At 44.3% G+C, this 13904-nt stretch overlaps 1 protein-coding gene across 5 annotated transcripts in view; it reads left to right on the forward strand.

The window, feature by feature from the left end:
- Nucleotides 1–13904, forward strand: part of emid1 (EMI domain containing 1) — a 323148-nt gene that overhangs the window by 244706 nt on the left and 64538 nt on the right. For all 5 annotated transcript variants that reach the window (XM_068005893.1, XM_068005895.1, XM_068005898.1 and 2 more), the window contains one exon: nt 13642–13806. In XM_068005893.1, coding sequence (XP_067861994.1) covers nt 13642–13806 — 165 coding nt within the window. The remainder of the gene's footprint in view (nt 1–13641; nt 13807–13904) is intronic.

The following is a 13904-nucleotide window of genomic DNA, read 5'->3' on the forward strand; positions in this document are numbered from 1 at the left end:
AATACAAGCCAGGAAAGTATTAGTCCCTCGTTTGATTCCTAGTCTGTGCTGAGTTGACAAATCTCCACTGGGGTAGCTTTGTGCGTGCAGCAACTGGCTTCTCCGGGCTAGAAACAGATAAAATTAGCCATGGTTCTGCTACTTATCATTATCTGGTAACCCTTGCTGAAAAATTGTGTTACTGATGAGTTAAGCACAGGATCAAGTTCACCTGTGGTACTTCCCGACAGTCAAATGTCTTGCCAGCATTCATTATCCAGGCTCATACATGAAGGATAACCACTTGGGTGATTGGGAGAGTTGCTGACACCTATTGAGCCATATCAAACCATGAGTTACCACCTTCAGTACAGGAGTGGTAAGAGGACAAATCAGAGGGAAAATTGGAGGGAAAGAAGTTACTAATTATGTAGAGGACAAATGGACCAAGAAAGAATATTGTGCATATAAATTCATCCTTTCAACCATTAACCACCACTTCTCCCCAACCCTCTACCCCTCCTCTCCCCCAGTATGTCCAGTGGACACTTCACAAACTGAATGTTCATATTTTACGGTAAATTTTGGATTCCACCTCTTCAAAAATGTTGAAGGTCCAATCTGGGAGTATTTAACAATTGTCTAGAATTCCACCGATTTCAATTATATGTTCATTTTTTTTAAAGAAAGCAACAGGATGTGAGCCAAAGCATTAAGATTGCAAGTATTTTGGTGACAGAGTGCATGTTGAAAAGAAATGATTAAATCTGTGCACAGTACATTAGTTTTGTGTACTTTGGAATAATGTTGCCAATTCTTGTCACAGGGAGATTGCTATAGGTTTTAATTAAATGCTACATTTATTTCATTCATGGCATTCTGTTTTCAAGATTCACAGTAATTCTCACTCCAGAACCCTTGTATGTAGACAAATCTACTGCTTCTTTGAATATAGATTTATCCCCTATCTTTAAGTTGTCAAAGCAACCACTGGGTTATGCACTTTTCAGATGGTGCTGATATTTGAAGAAAGTTTCGTGATTTCTTCTTCAACCATACATTCAATTAAAATAAAGAAGGCTTTGGATTAATTGTCAGATAATTGTGTCTCTGTGTACGGACTTGCTAATGGGTTGATTATCTTTTGGGGTTCTCTATAGTTTTGAAGTATTTGTTAAATTACTGACACCGTGTTTGCAAATGACTTCACTGAAAATGTTTTAAATCCTAATTTTGATTTGTTTGGTATGGTATCTGCCTCAAGCTGCAGAAAACTCATTAAACATAGCCAATTCAGGCAAATTAATGTAGAATCTTCTATATTAGCTTAAAAGTGCAATCCACCTGCTGCCATGTTTTATTAAGCACGTTTTAATGAGTTTGCTTATATACCCAAGTGACCCTGTGAATAAATAACAAGTTCACAGATCCGTTTATAAACGCTGAACAAAGCTAAGAACCAATACAATGAAAAATGTTTCAAAGAAAGTTGGTACAACCTATTAATATAGATTATTTATCACATACTGGAATATGAGAAATATAAGGTAATAAATAATCGCTAATAATAGATTTTATATCATGGGCCGGAAATTGCTCTGAGCGGCAAACCAGCAGTGCTTGCCACTCATTAGATTTAAAATCGCCCACTAAGTTACTGTGTTCTTTTTGGCGGCAACTTTCTTGAACTGAGAGTTCAAATAAGATCAGCGTTCTTTCCCGGGCTGTGTGAGTAGTGAAAGGATCGCTAAAGCCCCTCAACCACTCAGCTTGAAGCAAGCCATGCTGTGAGAACCAGGAAGCAGTTCATAGACAAACCGCGCAAACTAAAAACCAGGAAGTGCCCGATAAGGTATTATAAAATGACATAGAGAAAGTGAAATAAAGAGCTGATAAGATTAAAAGACTGAGATTAAAGAGACAGAAGGAAAGTAAAAAAAAATTAAGATCTTTTAATTTTTAAAAAAATGTTAAATGTCCAAAATCTATTAAAATCAGGAGAAATGAGAGTCCACATTTTTAAAAGTTAATTTTTAGTTGTTTGGCAGTCATCGAGACTTACCACACCGTTAAAATTTAGATTAGACCTGATATAACTGAGCGTAACTGTTTTGTGGTGAGATTAGTTTGGTTCCAGCTGGGCAGGAGAGCAAGTTAACGCTGGTCTGTTGAATGCAGCCGGCGAGGTCCCTTTAACACGAAATTTTCAGATCACCAGCGAACCAGGAAGAGCAAGTTCTGGATTTCCGTGTTTGACTGCACATGGGCAGTTGCCAAAACTTGCTCTTCGATTTTGCCACTAATAACGGTGAGCGCTGTTAGGCTTATTTTAAAAGCAATTTCCGGCCGCATTAATCTATTTTTTTCCTTCACTGATTTTCTTTTCCTACCCCTTCTCTCAGTAGTAACTCCCTTTTTTTTTTGAAAGAAAAATAGCATGAAGAAGTTGTCTGAATACCATTTTCTCCCCATCTCTCATGAAGTGCTGATTCATGTTGACATATAATTGCATGGCACACATTGCTCCCGCCTGCCATGCTGAAGAGGGCACTCTTCATACAAGAGCCTAAGCAGTGAATGTCTGCAGATTAGGTGATGATGCAGCTACCACAGCTAAGCCTGATTCTTGCCTTGCTCAGTACCCACTCTCTTTACTTCCCCCATACACACAAGCAGACACTTTCAATAGGAATAGCTAGAAAATTGGTAAGAGTGGAACCCTGGCTTTTTTTGCCCCTACCTAACCCAGGAGGGCTACTTGATGCCAATTGCAATGTCTCCATTGTCAATGGCTGAGACCAACTAATTGAGTACTGACCAATTCAGGCAAATTAATGTCGAATCTTCTGTGTTTATATTCACTTGAAAAATTAGTTAAATGTTAGCTGTGTTGTTTGAAAATAAACATAAAAGTTCATGTGTACTTGCAGATTCATGTGCGGCCATGTTTTATTAAGCGCTTTTTAATGAGTTTGCTTATTTTTTTTATTCGTTCATGGGATATGGGCATCGCTGGCAAGGCCAGCATTTATTGCCCATCCCTAATTGCCCTTGAGAAGGTGGTGGTGAGCCGCCTTCTTGAACCGCTGCAGTCCGTGTGGTGAAGGTTCTCCCACAGTGCTGTTAGGAAGGGAGTTCCAGGATTTTGACCCAGCGACAATGAAGGAACAGCGATATATTTCCAAGTCGGGATGGTATGTGACTTGGAGGGGAACATGCAGGTGGTGTTGTTCCCATGTGCCTGCTGCCCTTGTCCTTCTAGGTGGTAGAGGTCGTGGGTTTGGGAGGTGCTGTCGAAGAAGCCTTGGCGAGTTGCTGCAGTGCATCCTGTGGATGGTACACACTGCAGCCACTGTGCACCGGTGGTGAAGGGAGTGAATGTTTAGGGTGGTGGATGGGGTGCCAATCAAGCGGGCTTTTTTGTCCTGGATGGTGTCAAGCTTCTTGGGTGTTGTTGGAGCTGCACTCATCTAGGCAAGTGAAGAGTATTCCATCACACTACTGACTTGTGCCTTGTAGATGGTGGAAAGGATTTGGGGAGTCAAAGCTTATTTACCCTGCTAGATTTAATTCTCCAGGCCTTCCAGGTTTGTCTGGAATTTCTTTTTAAGGTATTTTAGCATCTTTCTTCTCCCAGCCCCCGTTGTCCTGGCCCTTTTCATTTCACAGTACTGTACATCATCTCCAGCTGAGTGGCTGGGCTTGGGTTCTGCTCCCAAACCTCTTGCATGCCATAGCTGGTCATGGGATGATGTACAAGTGTGGACTGAAGTGACTTTTCTTCCAGTTTCCACCCTTCACCTAAAGGCAGTGTTTGACCTTCTCTCCCTGAGATTGTGCAACTGAAATCAGTAACTCGCTGTGTTTAAATTTGCTGACATGAACCCATATCCTAGTACGGGGTGATGGTTTACATTATAGCTTGGATTGCATTATAGCTTCAGTGGACCCCAACAATGTACAGTCTTCATATGAGCAATTTCACTATTTTCACTCTGCTGACACCGAGTATATATTGGTTATTACAGTACTGTACATATTAGAATTGTCACTAAGGTCAAAATTGATACAGAAATTAGCCACTCTGATTTGATCTCTGTACCAGAAAGGATTTCAACAAAAGGATTTTAAAAGGTACTTCCATTTGATAAATCTGGTGATAAAATTTAACGTTGGAAATTTTAATTTCCATTACACTTAATGAAAGTAAAGCAAGATGAAAATTACAAGCAAAGAATAGTATTTTTGTGAACAAGCTTTGATTGAGTTACATATTCTGATGAATCATGTTACATAGCACTTGCAAATAACATTGAGGTTCTTGTACATTCGCATAAATTTGACTAGCACGACACACTAGTAGGGCAAGATTTCATTGCCTCAAGGTTTAGGTCAAGCAGAGGAAGCTTGTTGGACACTAGGTTCGGGTGTATTTCCTATTGATGTTTCGGTGGGATTGTTGGGACTTCAGTATTTGCTTGTTGAGCCTAATTCCCCTTTAGCCATGAGGGGAGTGAAGAATACGTTTAATAGTTGAACAGAGGAGAATGCAGGAACTACAACACTGTGGTCAGTGTATTATGAAGAGCTTTACTTATTAAATGTTGTTAGAAAAGAGCTTGAGACAAATAGAGGATTTTGCCCATGGTTTTTTGTCTCTTGATTTAAAATAAAGATAAAAAATACTTACAGAGTTAAATATTGTGTTAAAAGTCAGCAAGTTGGAAGGCAACAGTGTATGTTGACATGCAAATATTTTGATTGTAAAGTTGTTAGAGCTGATGTCCCAGAACAGTCCCTGTTAACTGTTTGCATAAGTCACCCATCAATTCAATTATAGATTGATGCTTGTTGCTTTGTTGGATTGTTTTGTTAAATGGCGTATTCACCCGGTGGGGCTGATTTTAACTTTCGGCGATGGTGGAATACACCCAGTATTGGATCGGCTGCCGTTAAACATCCCGCCTGATCGGGCAGAGTCTATAATGGGTGGCTGCTCTGCTACTGGCCGTTTTCCGCTACTGCCAAAAGTAGTAATCGGCCGAAATCAGCCCTTTTAAATTTTTTCAAATTGGTCCACTGAGAATTACCTGAATGGAAATTCCTTTTAGATAAAAGGCGAATCCTGGCCATATTTGTTACAGGAGTGGTAAATTTTACTCAGTATGGCTTTGTCTTGCTGTGAAGATCAGGGCTAGGGCAGAGTTCCGTAAACACGAACCTGTGTTATTCCTGCAAAGACCATATTCTATTTTTGCTGAGGAACAAAACTGAGCATTTCCTTCTGACAAGTGCACTATCTCAAGTTCTGCAAATGTAAGGAATCTTACAACACCAGGTTATAGTCCAACAATTTTATTTTAAAATCACAAGCTTTCGGAGATTATCTCCTTCATCAGGTGAGTAGTGAATGAGAACTTCTCAAATCGCATATCTTATATTAGGCTGGGACACCATCACACCAATCAAAGGTGTCGTTGGTGTTCAGACAGGTTAGCCACGGAAAACAGTAGGTCCCAGTATGCTGAATACACATTGTGTCAAATTACACAGACAGAGAGAACACACGGAACAGCCATGGGGACCAAATTCGCACCCCAATACGCCAACATTTTCATGCACAAGTTCGAGCACGACTTCTTCACTGCACAGGACCTCCAACCAACGCTATACACCAGATACATCGACGACATTTTCTTCCTATGGACCCACGGCGAAGAATCACTGAAGAGACTACACGATAACATCAACAAGTTCCATCCCACCATCAAACTCACCATGGACTACTCCTCAGAATCGGTTTCTTTCTTGGACACACAAATCTCCATCAAAGACGGGCACCTCAGCACCTCACTCTACCGCAAGCCCACGGACAACCTCACGATGCTCCATTTTTCCAGCTTCCACCCTAACCACGTCAAAGAGGCCATCCCCTATGGACAGGCCCTGCGAATACACAGGATCTGCTCAGACGAGGAGGAACGCGATGGACACCTACAGACGCTGAAAGACGCCCTCATAAGAACGGGATATGCTGCTCGACTTGTCGATCGACAGTTCCGACGGGCCACAGCAAAGAATCGCATAGACCTCCTCAGAAGACAAACACGGGACGCAACCAACAGAGTACCCTTCGTCGTCCAGTACTTCCCCGGAGCGGAGAAACTCCGCCATGTTCTCCACAGCCTTCAACATGTCATCGATGACGACGAACACCTCGCTAAGGCCATCCCCACGCCTCCACTACTTGCCTTCAAACAGCCACCCAACCTCAAACAGACCATCGTTCGCAGCAAATTACCCAGCTTTCAGGAGAACGGCGTCCACGACACCACACAACCCTGCCACGGCAACCTCTGCAAGACATGCCAGATCATCGACACAGATACCACCATCACACGAGAGGACACCACCCACCAAGTACATGGTTCATACTCCTGTGACTCGGCCAACGTTGTCTTACCTCATACGTTGCAGGAAAGGATGAACGGACACCACGCAACAATCGCCAGACGGAGGGTTCCCTCCCAGTCGGGGAACACTTTAGCAGTCAAGGACATTCAGCCACCGATCTTCGGGTAAACATTCTCCAAGGCGGCCTTCGAGACACACGACAACGCAAAATCGTCGAGCAGAAATTGATAGCCAAGTTCCGCACCCATGAGGACGGCCTCAACCGGGATCTTGGGTTCATGTCACGCTACACATAACCCCACCAGCAAGGGAGAAAAAAGTTATCTGTTTTTATTACAACTGAAAATTCTCTCTCTCTCTCTCTCTCTCTGCCTTTCAGGTCTCTTTCTCTCTGTCTGTGTAATTTGACACAATGTGTATTCAGCATACTGGGACCTACTATTTTCCGTGGCTAACCTGTCTGAACACCAACGACACCTTTGATTGGTGTGATGGTGTCCCAGCCTAATATAAGATATGCGATTTGAGAAGCTCTCATTCACTACTCACCTGACGAAGGAGATAATCTCCGAAAGCTTGTGATTTTAAAATAAAATTGTTGGACTATAACCTGGTGTTGTAAGATTCCTTACATTTGTCCACCCCAGTCCATCACTGGCATCTCCACATCAAGTTCTGCAAGGCAGTTTACAAAGGATCTCATCCCCTTGTAAACTGAACTAAGATGGCTGCATTTGTACTTGTCTCTGTGACTCTACTCTTATATAAACTGTAACAGTTTAGCCTTTTTCCAGAAAATGCCTACATAGCTAATATTATCAGTGTTCTAAAACAATGAGAGTGCTGCTCCAATAGCGAATTTACAATGAAGGTAGGCTATCATGTCCGAAGGCACACTGTTACCCCATATACTAAACACATTAGGTTACGTTTCTGACCATAGGGAGAATGGGCTCACCGATGGAAGCTGCCATTTATCAGTGAGAGCTTAGAATTTGGGAGCGAACATGAATTGTGATACATAATGTAAACAAACAATTACACTACTGATGGAATTTGATAACTCTTGCAGCCTCTGTTATAGAAGCCATACTTTGAGCCTTATTGGACTGAATCCAATGATCCAGCATTACTTGTAATCCAACCCTCCCTGATAGTGCTTAATCGGACTTCTTTCTAATGAACTGCAGAGAAGTACAATGTTTTCTATTCTTGTGCTACATATTGTTTTCATTGTTAACAGAGTTACTTTTGACCCAGGGAATTATGTTATTAGCACAAATATGTTTTTCTAGGACAGATAGCACATTTCAGATGTACCCAATAAAAGTAAAACAAGACTCCCTTCCTTTGCTTAATTATTGCTGCTGTTTATCTTAAATTAGACATTTGCTATTGAAATATAGTCATTGACCCCCAAAGAGTTATGAAGAGCAAGTGTTTCAGATTATGTTGGCAGTAGGGACTGGATCCGAAAGCTTTGGGCCAGATATTGTGACACCTCCAACAGCTGTGATAACACAAAATAAAAACAGTTTCCCAATAGTCTCGTCTCCCTCAGCAGCTGCCTGACAGTGAAAAAAAAAATGACTATCTACTGGTCCCTGCTGTTTTGGTGCGAGAGACTTTGAATGGTTTCCATTGCTTATTTAATATAGAGTTGCAGATGTAAATAGCTTCAAATAGATCATTTGTCCCACAGAACTGAAAAATGATACCTATATAAATATTTTGTTTTAACAGGTGTAGCATGTACTAGTGAAATGATGTCAGTCAATGGAAATAAATGTTAATTTATTTTCCCTTTTTTTCTGTTGGAAATTTGTGCTGCTTTGATCCTTTAATATAACATTAAAAATTTCCTGCTGCTATAAGTATCTTTTGCTGCACGTGATATATAAGTAACAGTAGAATGGATTCAATTGGATAATTCTAATCATCATGGGCTATATTTTTTACAACACGCTAATGATAAAGAAATTGTTTCCCTGCTCTGTACCCCGCTGACTTTTTCACTGACATTAGCAAATGGAGAGGCCATACCTCATTATGTTTATCCTAAAGGTAAAGTACTAAGTGTATAAATGTAAATGAAGGACATTGTGTGCTGCCATTAAAAAGATCCATCTTGCCTGATGAACTTTATCATCAAATCTGGAGAATGTTGGATGTGTGAACACGTGGGAAATCCTTCTTCAGAAAGTTGTATTCCCACAGGTGGAGCGAAGTCTGTGGGCATGATTTTAGCATGGTGAAGGGATCTCAGCAGTCGGAGGGTTAATGTGCTCGTGGGAAACCCGGAAAAAAATTTCCTACCTTTTCTCGAGCGATCGCGACTTAATTGAAGGCTCTTAATGTGGCTTCCAGGTTTGGCATCCCCACGCTGCACAGCGGGCGCACTGCGCACCCGAATGGCATGCTGATGAGGTGGATTATTTAAAGGGCCATTGCAAGTATGGCTTTTGAGGGAAAAAGATTAAATTTAAAGGGATTGGGCAGCACAGGACCAAGCCAGCACCCCAGTTCATGTGATTCCTCACTTGAGTTGCTACTGACCGGGGTGAGGATGAGGGGGGACGAGCTGTACCTGGGGGATAGGAGGAAGTGCCCTGACTCTGCCACCAAGAAGGCCTGGCTCGAGGTGGCAGAGGAGGTGACCAGCAGTGGTAACGTATCCCGGACTTGGGTGCAGTGCAGGAAGCACTTCAATGACCTAACCAGGTCAGGAAAAGTAAGTACAGTTACTGATTCACCTGCATTCTGTGGTGCACATTATCCCTCCCCCCCACACACACTCTGCCCTGCAAAGCGTACTCCATCACATCACACCTCACACCCACTTAAGGCTCAGCATCAACTTACCTTCATTTTCTGTGCACTTCATTTGTGCACCCAGCACTCCCACTCACCCCAATGCTGATGCAATGTGATCAATCTGTCGTGTAGTCACCCTCTGATGCATCTCTTTCTTTGTCAGCCTACCCAAAGCAATCCATCCATCCATCAGGTGACCCCGTCACCCTCACTCACTCACGCATCTCTACTTACTCCCCTTGTAGGAGAAGAGAGTGCAAAATGGAAGGGAGAGGAGTCAGACTGGAGGGGGGACACCACAAATAATGGCCCTCACAGAGGTGGAGGAGGTGGCCTTGGAAATCAGCCGAATGGTGGAGTGCCTGGCCATTGGGGGTGCTGAGACTGACAACCCACAAACGTCTGATGACGGAACTTTAACATCCCCCACACACAACATGAATTGATGTTAACAATGATTGACCTGTTGCACACCTCAGTATGCTCATCGCAACATCACTTCTGCGATGATTCTTAATATTGCTGTATGTTCTCTTCCAGGGCCTTCAACGAGTGAAGGCATGGATGAGGGCGATTCCTCAGAGGATCTCCCGGCCTCTGAGGGCGCACCGTCACATCTTAGTGAGCCATGCACCAGCGCAGATACTCATACCTTGGTGGGTCCTAATAGAGAATTAGTTGGGTTGTCACCTGGTGATGCACCACACGCAAGTGAGCGCGAGCAGACACTGGTGGCAGGGCAGCTGTGGAGAGTCCACGTTAGTGCGTGCACTCCTCTCCAAGCTCTGCTCAGCTGGACACAGATGTTGAACCCCGGGGGCCATCCCTGAAAAGGAGAATGATTGAGGTACAGCAGCATCTTTGCGACATACTGGAAGAGTTGCCACACTCAGTCTCCACATTAGCAAAGAGGATGGAGGAGTCCACCTCCAGCATTAGTGGACTAGTGGTGTAGGTAACTGTGTAATGGAGAGAATGGCAGCCTCCATGGCACTTCATGCACGGCTTACAAATGAGTCCATTCAGGCCCTGGCAACGGTCGTGCGGACTCAGGGTGAACAACATTCTGCCGCCTTAAACAGGCAGACAGATACATTAGAAGTGGTCTTACAGGGCATCACACATGTCCTCCAAGCTGTTGTCCATCAGAGTGGTAGGAGTGATGTGGCCCTGGCCCAGGAGAGGGATGATGGCAAAAGGGGGCATGGAAGTGGGGACTCCACTCAAAGCGCCCCCACGTCTCACCCGTTGCTCACCCCCCTCACCGGTACCCGCAATGATGACTCCTCTCCAGATGGCCGAGTCCGGCCCTGCACAGGTGCAGATAGAGCAGTCTTTGGAGGGGCCCTCACGGGCTCCACAACCCAGAGGTCGTAGGCCGAAAGCATCTGAGCAGTCAGGGCATGAATCTGAGCAACCTCTGCTGAAGGCACAGGGGATGCACCACGTAGAAGTGCTAGGAAGAGGAAGTCTAAGGTTTTATAATCACCAAGGGAATGCACAAGTGTGTCTGACAGAATGTCATGTTTTTCATTTATATTTGGTTTTTGTTAACTGCACATTAAATGTTATAATTCTCAGCAGTAATGCCACGTCTTGCCCATTCTTGAGTCCCTTTTGTGAAAGCGCACTTTCATGTGCTTCATCATGAATGGCAAGACTTGATGCCACCCATCGGGTGTGTTTACAATGGGTGAATGTGTGGTTGTAGGAATGTTTTGTGCAACATGTGGGGGAGACTGGTGTTGGTGGTGGTGCTCATTCCAGGTGGTCTGAGTACTTGACTATCATCACTTTGCAGATCTCCTTTATGAGAATCTATCAAATATGAGTGACTCCCTGGCATCACGAGCAGCCAGATAAGCCGCTGGTCTGCCGATGGGTTGCCCATCGTCATCCGCCCCCCTCCTCCTCTTCAATGTCGATGGCAGATGCAGTTGCTTCATGAGCACTTGGGACCTCATCCACCGGTAACTCTGTTGAGCGATATTGTTCAGGACGCAACACACGACTATTATTCTACACACCCTCGTCGGTGAGTACTGAAGGGATCCCCCAGATCGATCCAGGCACCTGAAGCGCATCTTGAGCATTCCTATGGCTTGTTCAATGACAGACCTGGTGGTGATGTGACTGTCATTGTACCGCTGCTGTGCCTCGCCGGTGGGGTTTCTCAGAGGTGTCATGAGTCACGTCTGCAGGGGGTATCCCTTGTCTCCAAGAAGCCAGCCCTTAAGTCTGTCTTGTGCGTGAAAGAGGGCCGGGATAATGGATTCGCACAGAATGAAGGAATCACGGCAGCTGCAAGGGAAATTGGCACACACCTGCAGAAACCTCTTCCGGTGGTCGCAAACCAGCTGCGCATTGATGGAGTGATGTCCCTTTCTGTTGATGAACAGTCCTGGCTCACGTGCAGGTCCTCGGATTGTTACATGCGTGCAATCAATTGCACCCTGTACCCGTGGAAAGTCAGCCAGAGAGTTGAAACCCATTGCCCTCTCAATCTGGTTGACATCATCGATGGGGAAGTTGACATAGTTGGATGCCCTGGCAAACAAGCCATCAGTGACCTGTCGTATACACTTATGTGCTGAAAACTGAGGTCCTGGCAATGTCACCGGTGGTGCCCTGGAAGGATCCAGAGGCGAAGAAATTGAGGGCGTTGGTGACTTTAACTGTGTCGGGCAATGCATTGCCACCAGGCTCAGCCAGGAGCAACTCTGCATTAAGGAGCCTGCAGATGTCATAACTACCTGGCGACTCAATCTGAGCCTTGGTACACACTGCTTCTCAGAGAGATCCAGGAAGCTCAGCCTCTGCCTGTAGACCCTCTCACAGGGGTAGTGCCTCCTGCAACCTCGGCCCCCCGTTGTTCCCTTGTCTGCTCTTCTGCAGGTCCTTGTGGCGCACCTCTGTCTTGTGGAGCTGCAAGTCCCAGAACTGCAGCCGTGCCTGCCGCAGATGGTGATGTGCCTCCTCCTCAGATGTACTGCTGAATAAATCCATTGCACCCCCCGTCCTGATGGTGTCAGTTTGAGGGGGTCCAAACTGTAGGTAAATATGTGTGAACGCAAGAATTCTGAATGTGAACAAAGAAATCTCAGCCAAAGGTTCGTCTGAGAGGACTGATTGCCCTGCTGCAAAAACTCACCTTTTATTCACGTGTCAATCCCTGGTTTAAAGGTACAAATGGCTGCCGGCTGCAACTCGCCTCTGTTTCCATGGCGCCTTTCAGAGGCCACGGAAGACATGTTGAGGCAGAGTTAAAATGGTTTCTCTGCCTCAGTACACTAAAAATTAAACCCCTTAACAAGTTTAAGTCTCTTAATTGTCATTTTAAATATCGAAGGCCAGTGGGACTTTTGGCTTCCTGAAACGCCCGCTCACTCAGATGCGTCTGGGTCAAACGCGAAAGTCGGCGGCTTGGAGCCAAGATTTGTTCCCGCTCCTAAAATCATCTATTTTCACTGCCCCCCTTCCCCCAACCCACCCCCGAACTTGAGGCTAAAATCATGCCCTGTATCTCTGTTTGTATGAAGCAGCTGAAGCCCTTGTTAGTGAAATGAGAAAAAAAGACATTTGAATGCCTGACGATTAATTCTATCCAAAAACCATGCACATTCTGGCCCTCAATTGCTATGGGGATTCTTCCAATTTCCTGCTGTAACTTCAGTGGGAGATCGGCAGAATCCTAGAAGAAATGGCTGTCTGTTTACACCGTTTCTCTGGCAATTCCACTGATCTCTCTGAAGTTACAGCAGAAGATTAGGAGAACACCCGCAGAAATTCAGGACCACTGTGTGTTTAGAACTCTAATTCGTCTTGATGTGCTTCAAAATTATTCTTCTTATTTTGGACCTTTCTCCCATTTTATGGTGAGAGAGAAAGAATTTACATTTATATGGCCTCATGTTGTGTCCTCAGGACATCCCAAAGCACTTTACAAAAATGAATTACTGTTGATGTCTAAGCAAACGCAGCAACCAATCTCTGCACAGCGAATCCCACAGACAGCAAATGAATGAATGAGCAGGTAATCTGTTTTGGTTGCGCTGGTTTTGTACAAAAGGTTTCAGTTCCTACAGGTATCTATGAGAAGATACGACTAACTGCAATTAGATATTTTTGTGAGTTAGGGGTCTTGGAGTTGTACATGGTGACTGAGAGAGGGGTGAATAAAAGTACTGCGTTTAGAATTTATTATCTGTTAACTAGCTATTACAGGTCTCACAGCTGCTTACTGCTGTGTGCATTCACCAGTACAACATTCAGAAATGTTTACGGTTGCTCTCCAAATTGTTGGTGGTTCCAATATGTATGGAGCTTGCAACTTAATTTGTCATTGTGTTGTCAGATGGCAGAAGTTAAGATGTAATATTGAGCTAGCCCTTTATACCCATCAACCTAACGCAAGTTATTATTTTGATTTGTCAGGTCCACCAGGGCTTCCGGGTCCGACTGGTGCAGCAGGCATTCCTGGTGGGAGAGGTTTACCAGGTCCACCAGGACCTCCAGGACCTGCAGGACCTGCAGGACCATCACGTGCTGACATTCCTTATCCAGGATCAACTGACCTTGGATACACATCGACTAACAATGGCAAGTACACGTTATCATTCTTCACAGTAGCCACATTTTAGCCTTGCATGAAATCTGAATATCTCGACTTATAGAAAATCCATGTATAATTTCATTTG

This window comes from Heptranchias perlo, chromosome 25, assembly GCF_035084215.1.
Source record: "Heptranchias perlo isolate sHepPer1 chromosome 25, sHepPer1.hap1, whole genome shotgun sequence".
In the NCBI taxonomy this organism is placed as follows: domain Eukaryota; kingdom Metazoa; phylum Chordata; class Chondrichthyes; order Hexanchiformes; family Hexanchidae; genus Heptranchias; species Heptranchias perlo.